The 23,113-nt window shown below is 61.9% G+C and overlaps 1 protein-coding gene across 8 annotated transcripts in view; it reads left to right on the top strand.

The window, feature by feature from the left end:
* The window catches only part of EEFSEC (eukaryotic elongation factor, selenocysteine-tRNA specific), a 115,958-nt gene that overhangs the window by 30,522 nt on the left and 62,323 nt on the right, over nucleotides 1–23,113 (top strand). For all 8 annotated transcript variants that reach the window (XM_059879748.1, XM_059879747.1, XM_059879749.1 and 5 more), the window contains one exon: nucleotides 20,680–20,887. In XM_059879748.1, coding sequence (XP_059735731.1) covers nucleotides 20,680–20,887 — 208 coding nt within the window. The remainder of the gene's footprint in view (nucleotides 1–20,679; nucleotides 20,888–23,113) is intronic.

Raw genomic sequence — 23,113 nt, 5'->3', positions numbered from 1 at the left:
TGCCAGCCGGCAGCCTCGTCTCCTCTCCCTGCAGGATGGACACAGCCACTCAGGGCCGAGCCTCAGACACCTTCAGGGTGGCGGGGACTGCGCTCCACTCAGCAGCACTTACTAGAAAGTTGGCTTGGCCCAGCCTTTCTGGGGGCTGATTGTGGAAAATCTCTCTAGAGCCTTAAATAAATTCTATTTGTGATTTCGTAATTCACCTTCTAGGAAACATCGACATGAGCCAGAGCCGTGTGCTCAGAGACGGCGTCGCCTCCCACAGCAGCCGCCCGGTGGGCAGCCGAGGCCCCTGTGCTGCCTTTCCTGGAAACGGTGTTGACAGAGGGATTTAAAGCAGGAAAACACCCGTTAAATGTAACATTACGTGAAGCCGTGGAGCCGGGAATTCCGCTCCCACCGGGCTCAGTAGTGCCCGGCTCCCGAGACGCAGGCACATGTGGAAAGAGATGTCAGACGTCGGTCCAGCGGCCGACTTCCGGGGGCGGGGCGTCGGTCACCTGGCCGTGATGAAGGCGGGGCTTCTCATCAGTCGGCCCGTCCTCCCCACCCAGGTACCTGGGCTGAGCCGCGCACAGGGCCTGCTTGGCAGGGCGGCGCCTCGCGTGGTCTTTGCTCTGCGTCTGTTGGCAGTTTGGGGCTCTTCCTTTAATCTAAACGCATTTTCAGGTGTTGGGGCCAGGCTGTTCCGTGGCTTTTGTTGAGGAAACATGAAGGAAATCTGCCTTCCTTGTATTTGTTTAACTACTAAAGCATTTAAAATATTATTTTTCCTTCTCTGAGATAACCAAAACACAGCTGACTCGCCATCACAGTGCAGGGCTAGAAATTCGCCCAGGGTTAACTCCGTGCGATGAAGAGGGCAGATTTCACAGAAGTAGCTGCCGTGCACTTGGGGGCTTGTGATTCTGCTGCCTCAGAAAAGAGAGCCAAGCCTGGGTCTTGCTGAGCACCATGTTTGGTGACAGCAGAAGAAGGAGCGTCCCAAAGCCCTCGGAGCCGCGGTCACTGCCAGCTCTGCCGTCTTGGGGGATGGGGGCCCTCCATCCTCAGCCGCAGAAGGTGCCTCTCAGGCAGAGCTGAAGGTGCAGGAAGCCGTCGGTTCTCAAAGATGGCCGAAACTTCGCTCTGGCCCTGGAAGCTGGGCTGGGGGCTGGGCAGAGGGCAGAGCCAGGGGTCTGCTGCAAGGACTTGCTGTGAGGTGGGGTCCCCACAGTGGCCAGAGAGCCAAACTGGGCTGGTAGGGGGTAGCTCTGGCCTGTCTCCCGAGCAAGAGGTGTAGGACTCCCAGCAGGGCTGGGGACGCCAGGCCTGCGGAGGCAGCCTGGGCCACGGGCTGCCTGTGTGGGGCTGGAGAGTGGGCAGCCCTCCCCATGGGTGGCTCTGTGCTGGAGCCGGCAGGGAGGGTGCCACTCGGCCGGCTTGTGTGAGGGTCGGTGCCCAGGCAGAAAGGTGAGGAAGCAGCCCCTTCACAGTGATTGTCTCCTGACCTCCGTGATCCCAAATGGCTCGTAAAGAGAAAGTCCGGAGCCAGACGGAACTACCCCTCGTGGTGGACTGCGCGATGGACACACGCACAGGTGGCCCTGTGCTGGGTCTGTGGCCCTCCTGCGCGTGTGGGGTCTGTGGAGCAGGAGGGCGCTTCTGGGCACACGGGGTGTGTGGGTGGGATGTGTGCTCTGACGAGGGAACACAGAGGCCCTTTATACAGTCTCAAATACAAAGCCATTGTTTTCTGACTGTGAAACTAATACAGACCTATTTTAGAAAATTTGGATAGTAGGCAAAATTATAAGGAAGAAAGTCATCATCTAGCTGACATGGTTGAAATTACAAATTTTATGTACGTTTTTTCTGTGGCTTTTAAAACTTCACCATTGTATTCTAGGCAGTGTTCCCCACACCATTAATCACGTGCTCTAAGCATCGTGGTTTCACGCCCGCAGGCGTCCCATCGTGTGAACTCGGGGGACAGCGGACGCGCCTCGGCTCAGAGACGTGTGCTCAGAAGCCGGCAGTGACTCCCTGGTCCTGCTCGCTCTAGAGCCTGGGCTCCCCACGCGTGACCTGGGGACGCAGTCGGTCCCAGCGGGCTCCATGGGACTGGAGCGTCAAGCACCGGCTGCCCAGCCCCGGCCTCACCGTTGAAGCACAGCCTTCCTCTGCCGTGTGCTTCCCTCTCGCACCCGCATGTGCCCTGCACGTGTGTGGGGGCCGCCATGCATCCCCTTGGCACCGAGGCAGAAGTCGCACGCGCTCGGCCGCCCCCTCCGGCCCTGGACTCGTTCTGTTCTTGTGCTCTGTGAGCAGCGGTACCCAGGGTGAGCCTGAGCGCCAGGCCGTGCGGGGCTGGTTACTCCCCGGGGCTCGCGCGCAGATGTGGCACTGCAGGGTGTGTTCACGCCTCCAATCCACACCACCGCGTCCTCAGAAGGCCGCACCTGCCTGCACTCCCCAACACCAAGCAGGGCTCGTGGCAAGCCCTGGGTCAGCGGCCCCCGAGTCCGTGTGCCCCCGCCCCTCCCCGTGGCCACGCCGCCCTCCCCGAGCGGCCTGGGCCCCGCCCCTGCTGGGGACCCTTCCTTCTGGTGGGAGGGCCTCGCTGCCGCCAGCCAGTCCCGCCTGCGTGGACGCCCCTCTGCCGAACAATGAGCACATTCAGGCCTGACTCGTGTTTTCAGTTATTAAAAAGCGGAGCCGCCTGTCTCTGCCTGTGACTTTCATCTCCAAGCCTTTATTACGCCCTGCCCCTCTTCCCATCGCCTCGTGTCTGCGGGTCCAGCCCCAGTGTCCCTGCCTGCAGGCCTTCTGGACGTGTGGTGGCTCCCCGGCAGCGCCGATGCATGTGGCCCTGCGCGGTTTTGTCGGGCTCGGGGCTGCGGCCGGGAGGGCAGTGGCTGTCCTTGCCTGCATGTCCCCGGGGCCTCACTCGCACTTGCTTCCACATAGTTGTGGAGCCAGCGCCCGGGTCCATCCTCTCCCCTTGTCCAGAGCCGGTGGAGCCCTGTCTGCCTTGGCATCAGGGCGCCAGGGAATGTGGTGTGGAGGAGACTCCTGAGTCCCCTGGACCGCAAGAAGATCCAACCACACTATCCTAAAGGAAATCAGTCCTGAATATTCATTGGAAGGACTGATGCTGAAGCTGAAACACCAATACTTTGGCCACCTGATGCAAAGAACTGACTCATTGGAAAAGACCCTGATGCTGGAAAATATTGAGGGCAGGAAGAGAAGGGGACGACAGAGGATGAGATGGTTGGATGGCATCACCGACTCAACGAACATGAGTTTGAGTGAACTCCAGGAGTTAGCGATGGACAGGGAGGCCTGGTGTGCTGCGGTCCACGGGGTCACAGACTTGAACACGAGTGGGTGTGACTAAATGAACTGAACTGAACCATCGCGGAAATGAAGGCCGTGTCTAAACTCTCAGGACCACATGTTCCCCCTTTCTCTGCCCTGGCACACCAGCTCACATACCGGGGTCTGCAGACTTGGGATTGAAAAGCTTAGTCACCTCTCCCCTGTTCATCCTGGCTTTACTGCGTGCCCACCGTGAGCCAGCCTCTGACCCCGTGGTGGGGGACACAGGAAGATGTCCCCTCTCTGAGTGCCAACGTGAGCCCTCCTCGGTGGCTGAGTTTTTACCACTCTCCAGCCACGCCTCGGGCAGGTCGGGGGAGAGTGTGGGTTGAAACCACAGAAGCACTGTGCAAAAATGAGTGGGACGCAGGTCTCACCCCAGCCACCACCACAGAGCTGTGAAGGAATGAACCTTTGTCCTGTGCGGTCAGGGTTGTCCCGTTAGGACGTTTCTGGTCACTGGGTGAACGAGGCACCCTAGGGGGGCATGGAGGTGCTCAGGGACGAGAGTTCGAGGCTGTCCCGGCGTGGGGCGGTTTGCTGTTGATCATTTGGTCACCACTGTGATCCCAGACTCGAGCTGTTCACAGTGCACCCTGGCGATCTTCATCTTCTCTGCACACGACTTTGTTGTTAGTTTTTACTATTGTTAGAGGTGCATTCCTGCCACTGCAGTGAAATCTGCCTGATCAAAGGCCCCAGACCCCGGCACAGGGTGCTCTGGTCTCAGGCGGCCGTTGTCTGAGAGCAGCTTGGCCTGTAAACGTTTTATTAGACCATTAAGTGGCCAGCAGCTTTCCCACAGTCGCTAACGCCGGAGAGGCCCGCGAACACGCTTCTACTTTTCTGAAACTCTCACTCTTCTAGAGGCTCTGTTACCCTTTGACCTGATTTTCTCCGAGTCTCGCCCCGCAGATCTGGCTTCACCTGCGTGGCCGGGATGACCGTCTGTAGGGAGGACCTGCCTGGAGTGGGAGGCGCGCTGATGACTTCAGGGGCCGGAGCTCCGCCAGCCCTCCGGCAGCCCCGTGCCTCCTAAGCACGGCTGTGCTCGTGAGCCTCCTGGCCGTGCGGCACCCGGGGCGGGGGCCCGAGGGCAGCACCTGGACCGCACCTGCGTCCTCCTCTTCAGGGTGACGTGATGATCCCGCGCAGCTCACCGTGCAGCCTCGGGAGCGTGCACAGCACGAGTCCCTCCGGCACTCAGTGCCGTGGCCCGTGCCATGCGAGGTGTTCTGGGCGCCCCTCTGGGGGCTGCCCGGGGACCCAGGCGGCATTGGGTCCTTCCTCTGGCCAGAATCTGCAGCCCCACGTTAGTGGCCCCCTTGGGCCCCAGGGCGGGCAGAAGGTCCCTGTGTGCGTGACCGCCACCAGCCTCGAACGCTGTCTGCATCCTTTTCAGGCCCCGGAGGAAGGGCTGAAGGGGAGGCCCCCTCTCTGCTGGGGGCTGAGCTCATCTCCAGACCCCAAGTCAGTGTCGCGACTCGTCACAACAGCAGAAGAGTCTTCCTAGCCTGTCCCTGTCTTACCTACCGCTGAGGCTGTGGACACGCCGCTCCCTCTGTACTCTCGCTGGAGCTGCGGGCGAGGCGGGAGGTGTGTGCGTGAACACGTGTGTGCTGGCCTGGAGGGCGCGGCGTGGGGGAGGCGCTGTGCAGCGCGGCACGCCTGCACGCCCCTCACGGGCCCTGCTGACTTGGCATTTCTGGATCATCCTTAAATTTTACTGCGATTTGACGAGAAAAAAATTCGACCTAAGACAAATCATTCGGTAACAGATCACTGATATAACATAAGTTGGTTAGAAATACGATATGAGATTTAAGTTTCAGCTTTCTCAGTTACATCAAATGAGGCGTCTAAGCAAAATTCTGCCTCAGCCTGTGACGGCTCCTTCGAGACTGTTTTCTCTGCGGGCCGTGACCGAGCACAGAGCCGTGGCTGTCAGGGGACTCCAGAGTGTCCACAGGGTGCTGTCAGCAGTGGGGCTCCCCGAGGGCCCTTGTTTCCGGGGGGAGGCTGGGGGCTGCCGGGCTCCAGGTCTCCTGAGGGCTGTAAGTCAGGTGCCTTTGAGAAGGCGTGTGGTCAGCAGGGAGCGGCTCCCCAGTCTCGGAGGAGGAGGCGGCCGCGTGGTGACGCCTGTCGCGGAGGCCTGGGGACGGTGGGGTGGGGTCCGGGCAGGTGGAGAACCGAGGCAGAAGGTGGGGTGTTGGGGCGTGAGGGCCCGGTGGTGGCGAGGCTCTGCACAAACTCCAGCCCCACGCCGCGGCCGCTGCACGCAGACGCACAGTGGACGCTCCCTGTGGCCAGGCTTCAGAACACCCAGCGGGCTCCTGGTCTGATGTCCAGCTGACTCAGGCCCTAGTGGGGAGGGGTGAGGCCGCTGCATTTAGGACGGGACCGGGCACAGCGAGGCCACAGGGCCTTCCCGGGGGGTTGGGTTCTGAGGAGGTGGCCGTCCCCTCCGTGTGGCGTTGGGAGCAGCCCTGAGGACGTGGCGGCAGTGGTGGCCTTGTCTGTGAGCTCAGGGCCGGGGATGCGCTCTGTGCGGCCCCCGTGGGTCAGCTGAGGCGAGTGTACAAACTGGTGCTGGGGTTGCTTGGAAAACGCCCTGGAAGGTCAGAGGCAGGATGCTGAGGGGAGGAGATTCAGTGAAGCCTGCTGGTGTGTAGTCTTCATTTGCGAAGGGCGGAAATTCCGCCCAAACTGCTGCTTGGAACCAGCGTGGTTTGTGGCCCGGACTCAGGCACAGCTGGATCCAGGCCCGCCTCTGGCCGCTGCCTCTGTGTGGTTCTGGAGCCGCCCGGGGCGCTCAGCACGGCTCCTTTTTGCCAGTCAGCGCCCCCAGCTGAAGACACAGGACAGACCGAGCAGCCAGCCGGGCCCAGCCTGTGCCTGGTGCTGGGCCTGGGGTTCCTGCCACGTTCGGGGGCTGAGCTGGGACCAGGGTCCCGGCGGATAGAGGCGCCCTGGGCGGCTGGCGGCCAGGGTGCGGGGGCCCCGTGTGGGTCTCCAGCCCCTCAGAGCGGCAGCTGTTCTCACGGCCGCCAGCCCCGCAGAGCTCCTGACTTCCGTTACAAACCAAGCATTCGGCTATTTTTTTTGCTCTGGGAATTGTTGATAAAAACTGTCTGTTTAGTTGAAACATTGCAAAAGTTATACAGGAAAAACAAACAAATCTGAGGACCTGGCCAGTTGTGGCCTGGAGGGACATCAAAGGTTGGCCAGTCACCAGGCCCCACTTGCACTGGGGCGTGTCTTGTCCACCACAGGCCAGGGGCTGGGAATCAGCTCCAGATCCAGCGCTGCGCTCGGGCTGGGCGTCCTGAGCTCCCGCTGGAGCAGCGGGTGGTCCTCACAGGCCTTCCTCCCGCCCCAGTCCAGGGGAGCCCAGGGAGCCCCCCACCAGGCAGCCCCCTCAGGCTTGCACGGGGGTCTCCCCATACCTCTCCTCCCTGGCACCCAGCCCGCTCACCAGGGCCCTGTGTGCTGCCTCCAGAAGCCAGGGTCACAGGCAGGTGCTGGCTGGGCCACGCTCAGAGCCGGCCCAGTACTCCCACTGGCTGTGGCTGCTGCTGGGCTGCAGGGCTGGGCACTGAGGCTGGAAGCTTTTCCGGAGGCAGGGGCAGGCTGTCCCCACTGGCAGCGTCCTGAAAACCACCCTCAGGTCCCTGGCGTGGCTGAGGGAGCCCTCTGCGGTGGACTCTGAGCGGGTAAAACGTAGCCAAGCAGCTTCACGCTGACGTCTTAGCAGGTCGTCGCTTTTGTTATGAAGCATTTGCAGTTGTCGTAAAGTACGTTTTCTTGTCCCAGTTTTGGGAAACGGCACAGGAAGAGGAAAGTAGAAAATCACCCAGGGCGTTGGGGCTCGGGGCAGCTGCAGAGCTTGGCCAGCGGGCCGAGCAGGGGCGGGGTCCCCTCCCGGGAGGGGCAGAGAGCTGCGGCAGGGGCACAGCGCATGCACGCTTTCTCTTATCCCACGTCGCTCTTACGGGGCTCTCTGCACGAGGCGCTGAGGGCCGAGGAGGACGCCCTGCACGGATGTGCTTTGCGTGACTCACAGCCCTGACATCCAGAGGAGAGTGAAAGACGAAGCCCCTCCGCAGCGGCTGCCCGAACAGACCTCTGTGCCGCCTGGCCCCGACCCAGGCGTGCCTGTGAGAACCACTCCGGGAACAGCTGGGGACAGACTCCGTGCTCTCAGCCTTTCTGCTTTCGTTGTTACCAGAAAAATAATCGGCTCCGTGTCTCACGCGCCTGATGAAGCGGCCCAGACACCAGCTGTAGCTCAGGACAGTTTCTGCTCTCCTTGCTCTCAGATGGGAGATGGGCAGGCCCCCGGCCAAGCGCAGGGCCCGCGTCCGGGCTCAGCACGTCTGTTCCGGTCCGTCCATCCTCCCAGCTCTGCTGGGCGTGGTGCTGGGCCGGGGGCCTCAGGGGCCCGGAGCACATGTGCTGGGGCAGAGCCCCCTCCCCCGGCACCCAGCTGGCCGCTCTCCGCGTCAGGGTGCTGTGCTTTTTCTGGTTTGGGGCCTTCCCTGTGGCCTCCTTCCTAAGGAGGCTGGGACCCTCTCCCCTCCCGTCAGCCGAGGGGGCCTAGAGGCTCACAGAGGGAAGCGGGGAGGCTGCTGTGAAGGAGCTGGTGGTGGGCAGAGCAGCAGGCCCCGCCGGCCACTCCCTCGACTCACTACGGCTCCACGGGCCTCCGGGAGCCTGCCTGACTCGCCACCTCGGGCCCTCGGTACCCGTGTAGGGGGTTCAGGGGGTCCGGGCCCCCCGAGGCGAGTGGTGTCTGCCGCACAGACCATCCCCTCGGCCTCCCGCTGTGCCCACAAAGCTTGGTAATGCTTCCTGGGAGTTGGTGTATGTGATTTTATTCCTCACCGGTTATTTTTTTTAAAGTCTCTCTCCGCCCCAGTCATTTATGTGTTTTGAGAATCTGATCCTCAAAATAGAGAAGAGGACGAGGGGGCAGTGGGGAGTCTGGTCACGGAGGACGCCGCGCACGGGTGTCTGTTCTGCTGCGTCTCGCGGCCGCGCGGGCCTCGGTCGCGGCGTGTGGACCCTTCAGGTGCAGCTTGTAGAGTCTTGCTCCTTGAGCAGGGTCGAGCCCGGGCCCCCCGCACGGGGAGCTCAGAGTCTCAGCTGCTGGGCCCCCGGGCAGCCCCCACCTGTGAGCATCTGACATGGTGTCTTCCCTGCTGAGGACCTTGATCTGAATTTTCAGGGCGTGCTTTTGGAGTTCTGGGCCAGGAGTCTTGTCTCTGAACCACATGGGCTCTGGAGGCTCACGCAGCAGCTCCACGTGCCCCTCGTCCTGCCGGCCACCCTGCCTGCCCCGCCCAGAGGAGTGCGCCCGCCAGGTACGGAGCGCTCCCGGGGCTTCTGCCTGTGTTTCCTACTGCTCTTCAGAGCAGTCATCAGAGGGGACGCTCCATCAGCAGGTGTGGGGGCAGTGGTGTGTGGACTGCGCAGCCTTACTGGAGTCCAGCAAGGCATCCGGTCTTATCCTGGGACCCGGGACAGAGCCCCTGACACCTGGGAACGCCCGGTGGTCGTGGTCGACCCCTGGGCCTCGTCTGAGCTCTTGCTGGGGGAGATGGAGGCCAGCGGCATGACTGGGGACCAGCTCTGGGCCAGAGACAGCATCCTGACTGCCTGACCTCTGCCCCTGCCTGAGGTCAGGGGCAAGCGGACTGAGTTCAGTCCCGTGGCCAGGGTCTGAATCACTCACGCCCAAGGAGTGAGAGCCCAGCAGAAGCCTGGGCCCAGGGCTCCGCAGGGCTTTGTAGCTGGTACAGAGGTTGATGGCAGGCGAGGTGCCCTGAGCCCTAGGGGAGGCGGGGGCGTGTGTGTCCCGCGCGTCTCTTCCTCAGCTGTCCGGGTTTGTGTCCTGCATGGTAGCGTTGTAATCGGCCGCCAGCCCTGGGTTCTGTTCTCAGAGACCTTGCCCTGGGGCGGGGTTGACCGGGGCCTGACCCCGAGACAGCCTGGCGTCGAGGAGCCCTGGTGGATGCTGCGGGGCGTCATCTCCCTCCCTGGGTCTTTGCACAGGGTGCTGTGCCCCGTCACTCCCGACTTGAGTCTGAGAGCTCGCCGCCTGGGTGTAAGAGGCTGCAGAGTGGGCTCTGACTCGTGGGTGTAGGGGCCAGGTTCGAGGAGACACTCAGGACCAGGGCCCAGGGCCTGGGGAGACACTCAGGACCGGGGCGCAGGGGCGGGGAGACGCTCAGGACCAGGGCCTGGGGAGACGCTCAGGACCGGGGCGCAGGGGCGGGGAGATGCTCACGACTGGGGCGCAGGGGAGACACTCAGGACGGAGGCCCAGGGGAGGCGCTCGGGTCTGGGGCTCAGGGGCCAGCCCCTGTGCCGTGATCACAGAGTGGAGGTTGGTGGTCCTTGAAGGAGAGGTGCCCAGGGATTCTGTGCTGCTGACGACCGTCCGGAGTCCCTGCAGGAGGACACTGGAGTCCGTTGGGCCCTCCCCTCCTCCTCCTCCCTCCCCTCCCCTCCCCCTCCCCCTCCTCCCCCCGCCTCCCCACCGCCCACCCCGGCCGCTGAACTCCCCTCTGCGGTGCTTGCTCAGCACAGACTTCGCTCTTGCTTTGATGTCCTTCACTGTGTTGACCTTATGGATCTGTGTGTCTGCCCACCGCACTGAGAGCTCCTTGAGGGCAGGGGTGGGCCACGCTGGGGGCTGTGTACAGAGCACAGAGAGGCCCAGTGTGGCTGGGGGGCAGCTTGGGAGGGAGGCGTCAGGGGAGAGGCCCCGGGGGGGACGGCCGCTGCTCAGTCCCTCTGACTCTGTCCAGAAAAACGTCTGATTGTGTCTTGAACTCATTTTCGTTGCTTGCTTCAGTGGCCTCACTTGGCAGCTGAGGCCATATGCTAATTCCACCCTTTTCATGAAGGAATTCTGCTGATTTTACTGACTTTTTATGGTAGATTTCCCCCCCTTTCCTTCTTTTTTTTCTCCTGCTTCCCCAGTAAACAGATTCCTGAGACCACGCTCTCAGGCTCTGCGACCCTGCACGCTCCGACCTTGTTGCCCGGGGCAGCCTGGCCAGCCTCACCCTCCCAGCCCTGCACCCGCGGTACCTTCTCTGCCTCAGGGCTCGCTGTGGCTGGGGCCCCGTTTCTGGAAGGGGCTGCCTGTGTCTGAGGCCACAGCACCAAGCACCGCCGCTCAGAGCTCTCAGAACGTGGCCCAGCCGTCTCGGTGCTCGGAGTGGGGGCCCCTTCCCTGGGGGGGGCAGCGGGGCCTGCAGCCTGGGCTGCTTGCTGCCCCGCCCGGAGTCTCAGCGCGTCTCCCACGAGGCCCCACGAGGGCCCCTCCTCCCTGTCACTGGGGTCCCGGGGGTCTTCTCCCGAGGAGCGCAGCCTGTGCAGATCTGGCCCTGGTCCTCACTGCGTGCCGTCCTACCTGGACGTGGCTGCCCACCCTGCGCCCTCCTCCCCTCGCGTTTCTGTTTCTGGCACATGGGCGCTCGGCGTGCCAGGGGGCATCACGCCCCAGGCCAGGAGTCCGTCCACGGCTCACGGCGGGCTGCTCAGGGCCCTCACTGCCCCCCAGTCATCTGCGTTTCCTGCAGAGGGGCTTGCTCACCACCAGCTCCAAGTGGCGGGGGGCTGTGGGGGCACCGGGGGTCACAGGACACGGCTGTGCTGGGCATCATGGGCCCCCAGGAGCCCGGGGGAGGGCCGCCTGGTCCGGACGGGGCGGAGGCGTCTGGGCTGCAGTCCCCGCGTGAAGGGCCAAGCGGGTGCCCAGGTGCCGGGACGCGGGGCCGACAGCCGGGCTGGGGCTCATGGGGAGGCTGAGGCAGGGCCGGCCCCAGCGCCCTGCTCTCTGCCCTCGGGGGGCTTGCGCCATCCCATGGTCTCGCCCACTCGGGGGGCCCCATGCTTGTGGACCCAGGGCTGTGGGCTATGTGCCCGCCGCCGCAGCCACTCTGGGCCTCCGCCTGCAGGACTTGGGCTGAACGGGGCGCCTGGCCCTGTTGGACGCCAGCAGCAAGGATGGCGTCTGTCCTCAGGGACATGCCAGCCCGGGGCCGCCGAGGTTTCCACCTCGCTGTCCTGGGAGAACTGTCGTCTCGGGTCCCTCTCAGGCTCCCATGTCCCAGCACGCTGAGCTGGTGGGAGAACCTTGCCTGATGCTGGGGGGATGCCCGCCGGAGAGCGGCCAGCCATGAGGCTGCAGGGGGGACCTCGGTCTGGGGGGGGCCTGCGGAACTCCAGATGAGGCCTGCGGAGCCCCCCCTCCGGGGCCCATGAGAGTTCGGGTCTCAGCTGAGTTTTAAGCCCCACTGTACCCTCTGGGGGGCCCGCCTGGGGACCGTGGAGGCCCTGCCCAGCTCCTCCAGGAGGAGCGCCCCCGTCCTGGCACCTGCCCTCCTCCCGAGACCCAGGGCGGGAGGGCCCAGGGCTCAGCAGGATTCACCAGCCAAAGAAGTGGGCGTTTGCTCCGCGTCCTCCAGCCCCCTCTGGAGATGCTCCGCTGGGAGCTGCAGGCTGGCTTTGGCCAATAAACATGTTTTGTTTGGGCCATACAGTTTAAACATGTTTTTGGAATTGGTTGTCAACATTTAAAAGTTGGCACAGTTCATACAGTGGTCCAGATTTTTGGCTTCTTTTGAAAAATCAGAAGATCTGGCATCTCCAGGCCTGCATTCCTCTCTGGCCATGTGGGCTGGAGCCGAGGGGAGGCGTCCCCTGTAGCGCGGCCCCAGGAGTGACCGTGGCACCCTCTCGCTCCAGGTCGAGGCCCCCCCACGGGCCCAGCGGGCCTTCTAATTTGCCCACTGCCCCCACCTCGGGACGGGCGTTCGTCCAGGGCTGGGGTCGGCGAGGCTGGAACCTCGGGGTCAGCACCTGCCGTGCCAGGCCCGGGGCCCTGCAGGTGACGGTGAGCCCGGTGTGCGGGTGGGAGAGTGGGGCTCCGTGAGCAGGCCTCCCCGAGCAGGCAGGGAGGGCGCCGGGGGAGCCTGTGCGCCCCTACGTGCGGCGACCTGTGTCCGCAGGCCTTGCCCTCACTCCCGTCTGTGGGGAGGGGAGCACAGCCCAAAACCCGGGGACGTTTCTGCTTTGGGATCCCAGGCTGCGTCTTCAGGAGTAGTTATTCCCGGTGCCGCTTGAGGAGGATGCAGGCCGCGGGGCCCTGGGCCAGGCGGGGCCGGCTCTGCCTGGGGGCCCCCGCCATGCACTGAGCCCCGGAAGCTGCTTTTCTGAGCCCCGGGTTTCTCTCATGGTGATGGGCTGTTGGCGCACCTGACCAGCCGCGTGCAGACCTGTGGTCCGTGCAGCCGTGGTACAGTGATGAGGCTTTCAGGCTCGTCCCCACGATGGGCCCCAGATTTGCAGAATTTTAGTGAAAAGCATGGACTTAAAAGTAGCACTTCCCCAGGCACGTGTGGGTGCGGGGAGGCCCTGGGTTGGGGGCTCCGCGTCCCGAGGGCGCCGTGAGGCACACACCTCACGACGCACTCGCAGCTCTCAGCGGCCTGCCCCCATCGTGGAGATGAAGAACCAGGCCCGCTGTTTGGCTGGTGAGCGGAGCCAAGCTGCAGACTCGTCGCCACGGGGCCTGGCCACAACCCCACCCCGATCCCAGCGGGCCCTGCGCATCCAGGGTCCAGGCAGTGAAGGCTCAGGAGTTGTCTGTCCTGGGGATCCTTTCATTGCTGGCTTCTCAGCAGGTCCTGCGGGGAGCCGGCCTGGCTCACCCTACCGTCTGGTGCCCGCGGACCACGTGGCCCGGCCTGCTGGCTGAGGCTGTCCGGCCCAGACGTCCCGGTGGCGAGGGCGCTGCCGGCTCACATTCCCACGTCCAGCCTCGGTGTCTGTCCACACGGAGCTCTCCCACCCATATTTGGCAATTTGTCTCTCTCCCCCGCCCCTCCGAGGTGTCTGCCAAAATCCTGTATAATTCGTGTCATCTCCCGAGCTGTTACAGTATATGAGGGCAGGGGATAATTTAGTTATTTTTGACAAAAGAGTCTTAGCAAAAGTCAAAAAGGAGGGGGGAGTTTTCATACTCACTGCATGAAATAGACAATATTTCCTGAAACAGGAGATACGAACCTCAAAGAATTTAAAATAAAACATTCATTTTATTATTTTTTTAAAGAAGGAAAAACGAGGGAAAAAAAAAGCAGTATAGTCAGTCTTTTTATCCTAAGTACAGATGAAATTGATTAAACCTTAAAGACTGGCCTCCGCACACCCGGTTTATTAATTGAAGAATTTCCTCTTACCCAGAATGGGAAGTTCACGTTAAACCGAGCTGGCCCCTGAGTGGCAGTGACACTTGAGAGCCGAGCGTTCTCCACAATCCTATTTTCTCTTCGGTGCGAGAGGAAATCCTAAAATGGTTACAGGGAGGAGGAGGGGGAGCAGAAACCCCACATTTTAAGGAAGCCTTCTTTCATTTCCTTGTAAAGCATGAAATCAAATTATAGCTCATGGCCCACAATTATTTTATTTCTACATTTCAAATTCCATTTTCTGCTCCTTCTCGCTGCTCTTGAACAGGAGTCGTACTGTTGTGCAAAGTCAGCTAAAAAGATTACCCCAGGTAGGCGATGACACAGTAGCTGGGGGAAGCAAGCGTGGCCAGGACTACTGGCTCGTGGTGGCCCTGGAGCCCTGCGTGCCTACATCTCTGCGTCCCCTGCGTCCCTCCGTCCCCCGCATCCCCCCCGTCCCCCACGTCCCTCCGTCCCTTCCATCCCCTGCGTCCCTCTGTCCCCCGTGTCCCCCCCGTCCCCCACGTCCCCCCCATCCCCCGCATCCCCTGCGTCCCTCCATCCCCTCCGTCCCCCATGTCCCCTGCATACCCCACATCCCCCCTGTCCCCCTGTCCTCCACGTCCCCTGCGCCCCTCCATCCCCTGCGCCCCTCCGTCCCCCACATCCCCTGCATCCCCCACATCCCTCCGTCCCCCGCGCCCCTCCATCCCCCGCATCCCCTCCATCCCCCGCATCCCTCCGTCCCCCGCATCCCCCGAGTCCCCCACGTCCCCCGCATGCCCCCAGTCCCCTGCATCCCCCTGTCCCCCACGTCCCCTGCGCCCCTCCATCCCCCATATCCCCTGCGCCCCTCCATCCCCCACATCCCCTGCATCCCCCACATCCCTCCGTCCCCCGTGCCCCTCCGTCCCCCATGTCCCCCTGTCCCCCACGTCCCCTGCGTCCCCTGCGTCCCCCGCATACCCCACGTCCCCCCGTCCTCCGCGGTCCCCCCATCCCCCGCATCCCCTGCGTCCCTCCGTCCCCCACAACCCCTGCATCCCCCGAGTCCCCTGCATCCCTCTGTCCCCCACAACCCCCATCCCCAGCGTCCCCTGCGTCCTTCCGTCCCCTCTGTTGCCTCTGTCCCCTGCATCCTCTGCATCCCCTCCGTCCCCTGCGTCCCCTCCGTCTGGCAAGGCGTGCCGGTCGACCCACTGCGGCCCTCTGCTCCAAGGAGACAGAGACCACCTTCTATTGCGGTGCTGCTCTCCGAGGAGGGCGCCACGGGCCATGTGTTGCTCTGTCCCGGGCGTCCAGGGCAGCTGGGGAGACAGAGGCAGGAAGAAGGTGTGAGCCCAGCGCCTGCTTAACACCCCTGCCTGGAGAGGTTGAAGGTCACGCCTTTTCCGACTGTCATCAGCCCTCGTTCTGTTGCAGGGAGACAGCCGGTTAGGGCCAGCGTGCCCTTCGCGCGTTCTTGCCGACCCCCTCGTGCACAGCAGGCCTGGGGCTCACAGCGTCGCCTCGAGTCGCAGCAGACCACTGTGCAGGGCCGTGTTTCGCTTTGTCGTTTATCTTCCCCGTTAGCTGCTTGTTCTTGTGGTGCTCTGGGCCTCTGTCGGTGCGCTCAGGCTCTCTAGCTGCGGCGCGCGGCTTCTGGTCGTGGCGCAGGCTCCCGGTACGTGGGCTTCGGTGCTCGTGGCGTGTGCACTTAGGCTCTCTCTAGCTGCGGCGCGCGGCTTCTGGTTGTGGCGCAGGCTCCCGGCGCGTGGCCTTCAGTGCTCGTGGCGTGCGCACTTGGTTGCTCTGCTGCGCGTGGGGTCCTCCCAGAAGGACAGACAATGAAGTCGCTCAGCCGCATCCGACTCCTCGCAACCCCATGGACTGTAGCCCACCAGGCTCCTCCGTTCATGGGATTCTCCAGGCAAGAATACTGGAGTGGGCTGCCATTTCCTTTTCCAGGGGATCTTCCCAACCCAGGGGTCGAACCCAGGTCTCCCGCATTGCAGGCAGATGCTTTACCGCCTGAGCCACCAGGGAGACCCCAGACCAGAGATCAAGCGTGTGTCCCTTGCATTGCAGGGCAGATTCTTAGCCACTGGACTGCCAGGGAAGCCCAGTTAACTTCCCCTTACCGGGAGTTTAATGCATTTACTGTCACGTAAAGGGGAAGTGAAGGCGCTCAGTCGTGTCCGACTCTGTGGCCCCGTGGACTGTAGCCTACCAGGCTCCTCCGTCCCTGAGATTTTCCAGGCAAGAGTACTGGAGTGGGGTGCCATTGCCTTCTCCAGGGGATCTTCCCGACCCAGGGATCGAACCCGGGTCTCCCGCATTACAGGCAGATGCTTTACCCTCTGGCCACCAGGGAAGCACCAGGGCAGTCATGTAAAGTTGTATTTAATATAAGTGCATTTGAGTTCCAAAAAAAGGACTGGCTTTAAACACACGTAAGTCCCAGTACTGGTGGCAGTGTCTGTGGGTGGGGCACCGGGTGACTCGGACGCCCCCCTGACGCAGGCTCGCCTGCTCTCCAGACCTCCCTCTGTGCCCCATCTTTATCAGCCCCGCCTCTAGAAGTTCTCTTAAAGGTCTACCCTCAAAGACTCTCTTAAAGAGGCTTTCATGCTTCCATTTAAGATCCCGTCAACCACACGGCCTGTCCTTCTGAACAGGGACCAGCCCCAGTCCAGCTGCCTCCCCCACAGTCCTCTCCTGCCTGGACCCCAGAATCAGAGCAGCCCCGTGGTTCCCCCCCACCCTCACTGGAGCCCCCCTGCCCCCACTGGAGCCCAGAGTCGGGGCAGCCCCATGGCATCTCTCCCCACATCTGCACTGGATTCCAAAATCAGGGCAGCCCCGTGTTCCCCGCCCCCCGCCCGCACTGGACCCCAGAATCGGGGCGGCCCTGTGGTTCCCCCCCGCCCCACTGCACCCCAGAATTGAGGCGGCCCGTGTTTCCTCCCCCCACCCCCACTGGACCCCAGAGTCGGGGCGGCCCCGGGCGTCTCTCCCCCCGCCCCCACTGGACCCCAGAGTCGAGGCGGCCCCAGGCGTCTCTCCCGCCTCCCGCCCTGCCTCCACTGTGAGTCCTGCTCCCCTGCCCAGCCCCTCCCTCCTGCGCTGCGGCTCACAGACTGGGGCCTGGTTTTCCGTCTGTGTTCACAGCCTTCAGCACAGGCTTGAGCTGGGGCAGAGCTTAATCAGTCTGTGGGCCTGAGTGGGCAGACGGCGGCCTCCCCAGCCTCCCCTTGGTTGACCAGGAGTGTGGTCCTGACGGTGAGGGTCTGCTCCCTGCTGTCTGCAGAGCCGCCGAGTGCCTTGCCATGGCTGGGGCTGCGAGGGGAGGCTCGAGTTGTCCACCCCCGCCCAGCCGCCTCTGCTGCCTCCTGGGATGGGAGAGGAGACTGCCAGGCCCAGAAGGGCTGTTGCAGATGGGACCCGGACGCTCAGCTTCGTCCGCAGCCTCCCTCCGGCGCCGCACACCGCCTCCGCAGTAGGCGCTCGGCACGGCCAACACCAGGGCCTTCTGAGGGGTCCCGGGGTCACAGCGGCTCGAGGGGCCCCGCTGGAAGCCGGGTCAGAGCCAGGAGCCACCCGCGCCTGGCACCAGCCCCGGTCACTCTGTTTCTTCCCCGCACTTTGATCCGGGGACGGGAAGTGACATAACTGACCCGTCTTGTCTTTCTCTCAATCCCCAGTATTTCCACAGAATGAAGCAAACAGTGTCCTTTCCGATTCCCATGAACCTAGGGTAGGAAATCACTCTGAGTCTGCAGGGCCAGAAGGAGCGAGTGGGTGGGGAGCACCAGTCCCCCTAGCCGCTCACAAGTGCCCCTCTATGTTAGTCAGCCTATCAGCGCTTCCCATCTGCTGCTGCGACTGCAGAGTCCTTCAAAGGTTTGCAGAGCAATTAGAGCAGGGCTGAAGTCTCTCAGTACTTTGAAAAATCACAATTTCCAATTCCATAGATTATATATCTTAATCGTTTCGGAAATAAAAGTAAGGAAAAACAAAGATCAGCATTTAACATGTTTTCTGTGAGATGAAATTTTCCTTCTGGGACGAAGAGGGGGTAATGTTGTTTGCGGGGGGGAGGTTTTCAATGGGAGAAACTGAATATAAAATGTTAACCATTTTAGCAAAACCAGATCATTAACCCAAGTTTGAGTTTTAATCAAAAGCTATGGGCATCCTAAATAAGAAGTAATATTGAATTGAAAACAAAGAAAAAACTTTAACTGGTGATGTTAAATATTCAAGAAAGGCTGTAGGTGCCCAACAATCCACGGTGTAAAACTGCAGTGGAAGCCAGCATCCTGCCGCCATCAGGAGCGTTTCCCAGCACAGCGAGTGCCTCTGCGCACAGGGAGCCTCGGGTGGAGTCACTGGATGGCAGCGAGGTTGCAGAAGGTGCCTTGTGAGGGGCCGTGGGAAGTGCCTCAGGCGCAGGAACCCTAGGACATGCACTGCTGGGATGGTTCTTCCATGGCGGGCAAGGGAGAAGAGTCCCAGCCACGTGGAATGGTTCTGAGCAGCGTCTGGGAGACCCTTCACAGGGCCCCTGGTGAGTGCCAGCCCGTGGCTGGGAGCAGTGTATGCCCCGGTGGGCAGGAGATCTGGACTGTTTGAACCTGGCCTGCAAAGGGGGCTCCTTCCTGCGCGCGCACACACACACACACACACACACACATCCTGCCCAGCGAGGGGCCACAGCGGTCCAAACAGATCCTGTCAGTTACGCGCTGACCCTGCGTCCGGTAGACCCACCGTGCCGCCGGACCCTCAGGAGCCCCGGAGCGGCCGCCGGCCCCAGGCACAGACCCCCGGGGAAGGACGCTGCTCAGCCCACACGGACTGCCCACACTCGGCCTGAGGAGGGTGGGGTAGAATCTTTGGGAGTCAGCGGTTGTGACCACCCCGGGCCTACCTCTGATGCAGCCGAGGAGCCGTACAGCTGGGCCCATGGCTGCCAGTTGCCCCAGCCTGGCGTCTGTGCTGGCGGCCCGGCTCCTGACCGCACGTGCACCTGTGAGTCCTGCCTGCTATGCGCCAGCTCTGACCCTCAGCTCAGCCCCGCAAGGAGGAGACCCCCTTCCCACAGGCGGGAGGCGGAGGTCCGGGCACAGGACACCAGGAAGCAGAGCCACGGCTCGAGCTCGCAGCTGTCTGAGTCCAAACGTCCACTCTTTCCATCACCAGCTGCCTGCTGGCCAGGGCCTGCATTCCTGAGTCTCTGGGCCCCTGCAGCGTCCCGGAGAGCAGGTGGGCCAGGCTTCTCCGAGGAAGCCAAGAGGACCGGGAGAGGACAGGGAGCAGTGGCAAGCTGCCAGCGTCCTCGGGACGACCTGGGCTGAGCACCGTCCCTGGGGGCGCGGGGCCACTCACTCACCACCCCCTGAAGAGCCCGGGAGGACGACACGGCCATGTCAGCAGAGGAGGAACAGGAGGAACAACAAAGCCAGCCGTGTCGGAGACGAGAGAAAAATAAACAGCTGAGGACGAGACAGCAGACAAAGAGAGGTGCTGGGCCCCTGCCAAGAGGAGGAAGAGCCGGGAGCCAGCAGATGCGGGAGCCTCACGACACGGCACCCGCGGGGCTGGGGGCAGGCCGCCGGGGGCGCGGGTCCCGGCTGCAGGGTCCCCGTGTGTGCCTCTCCTCTCCGAGTCTCACTGTCCGGGTCTGCAAAGGAGAGAGAGCATGTCACTGTGACGCGGGGACGATGGGTCGCCGTCCAGATAACACTCAGGTTAGGTCTCCACCTTCGTTTTAGGCCAGGATGACTTCCTGGGTCAGTCTGAGGCACACTTGTAAGCATGTGTGCATGCACGTTTGGCTGCGTCGATCTCGGCCGTGTCTTTGAGGTCTTGGTGGCCCTTCCGTTGCAGCATGCGGCCCTCTGGTTGCGGCACTCGGGCTCAGTGGCTCTGCGGCACGTGGGATCTGAGTCCCCCAACTAGGGACCGAGCCCACGCTGCCTGCACTGCAGGGTGGCTTCTTAACCGCTGGACTGCCAGTGAAGTCTCTGAAGCATAAACGTTTAAAGCTGTAAAAGGACTGGAAGAAAACACATGAAAAATACATATAGTCTTAAAAGTAAAAAATACCCAGGTGACATACGAAGCGCAGAAACAAAAGGGGAAAAAGGAAAGACTGACCATTTCCACATAAAAGGGGAACATTTCTGCATGGAGAGGAAAGATTCATAAAAGCTAAAGGTGATTCAGGAGAGAGGCCTGGAATGCGACTTCCCCACCCAGGATAGCTTCTCAGTGTTTACAGCGTCTCTCTAAATCGGCAACAAAGAGGAAACAGTGTCAGCCCGGCCCTTGCAGATGCCCCCAGCCCCTCCTCTGGGCTCAGCAGGGTTAAACTGTCTTTAACTTGGCAACAGAGTAAGAATCCAATCTGAAGGGGAAACAGTGTCCATCCATGTCCCACCCTCCCCGAGGGGGCGACCAGGCAGTGCCAGTGCACACCTAGCAGAGGCGCTGAGTGTCCTGGGGAAACAGGCAGGGAAAGAAGGCCGGGACGGTGTGGGAGGCAGGGGCGCTGCAGCCCTAGTCTGGCTGTCAGTTGGGTCCCAGTGACGGCAGACTCAGAGCCAGGGCTCAGAGAGGCTGGGCAGGGGCCGGGGCAGAGACCCCACAGGATGGTGGGGGTCCACGGCCCAGCTCGGAGGCTGGAGGCTGCGGGGCCGTCAGACAGCAGGCAGGGCAGAGCCGTGGAAGGCAAGCAGCTCGCGTTGGAGGTAGAGGCCCTGCGCACCAGCATCAGGAATAAGCAACTTGAGGCTGCGTGGAGGTTCTGGTTTTCACCTGGTGGGTTGACAAAATCACACTGCCCACAGCCAAAGGGCGGCCGGGAGCAAGTCCTCCAGCTGCCAGGCCGCTGTGCAAACAGGCTCCTGGAGTGCCCAGCGAGCCTGCCTGGCTGCCCGTTTAGAGATGAGGACCCAGTTATAGAGCCGGGAGGGGCCAGCGTTCCCGGTCAGGTGACCCCGCACCCAGCTCTTGGGGCTGCGGTCGCCACTCGCCACCTCAGCCGCCCCTGCCCCTCTGACCTCGTCCTCTCTTCCCCCAGGGGCCCAGATCATCGATCTGATGATGCTGGTCATCGACGTGACCAAGGGGATGCAGACCCAGTCGGCCGAGTGCCTCGTGATCGGGCAGATTGCCTGCCAGAAGCTGGTCGTGGTGCTGAACAAGACCGACCTCCTGCCCGAAGGGAAGAAACAGGCGGCGATCGACAGGATGACCAAGAAGATGCAGAAGACCCTGGAGAGCACCAAGTAGGTCTGCCGACGAGGGGTGCCGGGGCGCTGGCTGCCGTCCGGGGTAGAGGCTGCGGTGCTTGTGCCAGAGGACGAGGAGCCCGCGCAGAGGCTTCCTGACGGGCGCGGCGGGTGGCTCTGTCAGTGCCCTGTGTGGGGCCCCAGGCCGCCTCGTCTTGCTGGCCCGCCGCTGCGGCTGTGTCCTGGGGCAGCGGTCAGAGCCGGGCACCGGCCCACGAGAGAGAGTCCAGGGATCACACGGCCTGAAAGGGCCCCAAGGCCCCCCTCCCCCCTGCCACCAACCTGAGACCCTGTGGGTGAGGACTCAGTCCTGCCTGCTCACTGCCTACTCAGCTGAGACCTGGTTATTGGAAGGGGGGCAAGTTTGGGTGATGGCTGGACATAACCGACACAGAGGCTTACAGAGTTGGATGGACAGACGGACAGGTGGATGGAGGGGTGATGGACAAAGGCTGGATCACAGGGCCCTATGGAGTATTTCATGCCAAGGGGTTTACGATTCTGTCCTGTGGGAAGTGGGGAGTCGTTGACTTTTGTGCAGGGGAGTACCTGAGAGAGGCAGGCTGTGGTGGGGAGGGTCCCAGAGACAGTGGAGAGCCCTGGGAGAGGGCGGCCAGGCGGCCTGAGCAGGGGCCGATGGCCTCGCCCCGCGCCGGCTGCTGGTCTCAGGGTCCGGGGGCAGAAAGCCCCTGGGTGCTCGGCGGCCACGGAGGCGGGAGCAGAAGACGCCCACGGAGCGCGGGTGTCTGCACGCCCGGCTGTCCTCGGCCCCCTCGCGGCCAGCGCCCTCTGATCAGGATGGACCCGCGGCCGCCGCCTGCCCCACGGCCCCCGACCCCGTCAGCCTCAGCCGCTGCTCCTCCCGCCTGGGGGCGCACAGTGGGAGCGGTTTTGTCTCCCCGTCACAGAGACGGATATGCTCTCCCCTCTACGGTGCTTTTCTCGGCTCTAACACCTGCAGCTCTCGCTCAGAATTCTCCGGTTGGTTAAATTAAAGCTTCAGCCCCGAGAATGGGCCAAATGTGTCATAAAAGATTTCCCAGCGCTGCCTTTTGTTGCAAAATTCATCAATCCGATAAAATCGACACAGTTAGATAAGTGTTGCATAAGAATTCAGACTTTGTTATTCCCAGCGGAAGTGGATGTGAGACTGTAAAAAGGAAGATAAAAAGTTGTATCTTCTTTCTAGTGAGTTATTTGATCTCCCTGCCGTTTTATTTACTTGTCAGAAAGGGGAGACCAGGTCCTGGGGCTCCTGTACAGTGTCCGCATCGTTGGTTATAAACGAGGCCTTCTGGGAGGTGCTTAGGATGCTGCTAAGGGTCAATTAATACCAACCATTTAGATTAGGTAAATTTAAGGAAAATTCTCACGTACACCTTTCAATTACCCTTCCTATTTTAATTTATTGGGTGAAGGTCAGTCACAGCCTTTATTGCACATGCAGAGGAGACTGGCCTCTGAAGGGCCGCTGACACCTCAGCTCTCCTCGCGCAGCGCCTGGGGTTGGAGAGGCTCGGGTGCGCCTCCCAGGGCAACCATCTCGTGGGAAGAACTGAGCTGTTACCTCCACGCAGCTGAGAGCTCCCTTCAGTCCTTCTCAGGGGTCGTAGGGCTTCCCTGGTGGCTCAGCTGGTGAAGAATCCGCCCGTGATGTGGGAGACCTGGGTTCGATCCCTGGGTTGGGAAGATCCCCTGGAGAAGGGAACGGCTACCCACTCCAGTATTCTGGCCTGGAGAATCCCATGGACCCCATGGGGTTGCAACGAGTCGGACACGGCTGAGTGACTTTCACTTTCACTTTTCCTTTCCTTAAGGTCCCTTGTTAGGTAGATCCTCTGTAACAGCTGTTGCACACATGAAGCAGCTTTCTGTCTAGAAAGGAAAAATATGGACAGCCAACCATGTATGTATCAAAACCTAGAAAGTGGTAAAAACACGGTGCTTTATTTTTCCTATCCAAAGAGTAACTGAAAGAAACTTTGGAAAATAGAGGAAAGTTGTTATCTTGTAAAGTGAAGCCCCCAGAAGATTTCTCAAGAGCAGCGGCTGCTAATGTGTTTCACCCCGTTCCTGTCCTCTAACTGCGCCCTGCATCACCCCACCGTCTTCCACATTCAGAAGGTGCAGTAAGATGTGCATGGCACATTTGTGCGTTTATCCATCTGTAAACGCACGGTTGCGGCGTTGAACGCCTTCACAGAGCTGGGCCCCGTCACCGCT

This window comes from Bos taurus, chromosome 22, assembly GCF_002263795.3.
Source record: "Bos taurus isolate L1 Dominette 01449 registration number 42190680 breed Hereford chromosome 22, ARS-UCD2.0, whole genome shotgun sequence".
Lineage (NCBI taxonomy): Eukaryota > Metazoa > Chordata > Mammalia > Artiodactyla > Bovidae > Bos > Bos taurus.
Note: the sequence above shows the minus strand (reverse complement) of the source record. Positions and strands in the feature narration are given on the sequence as shown.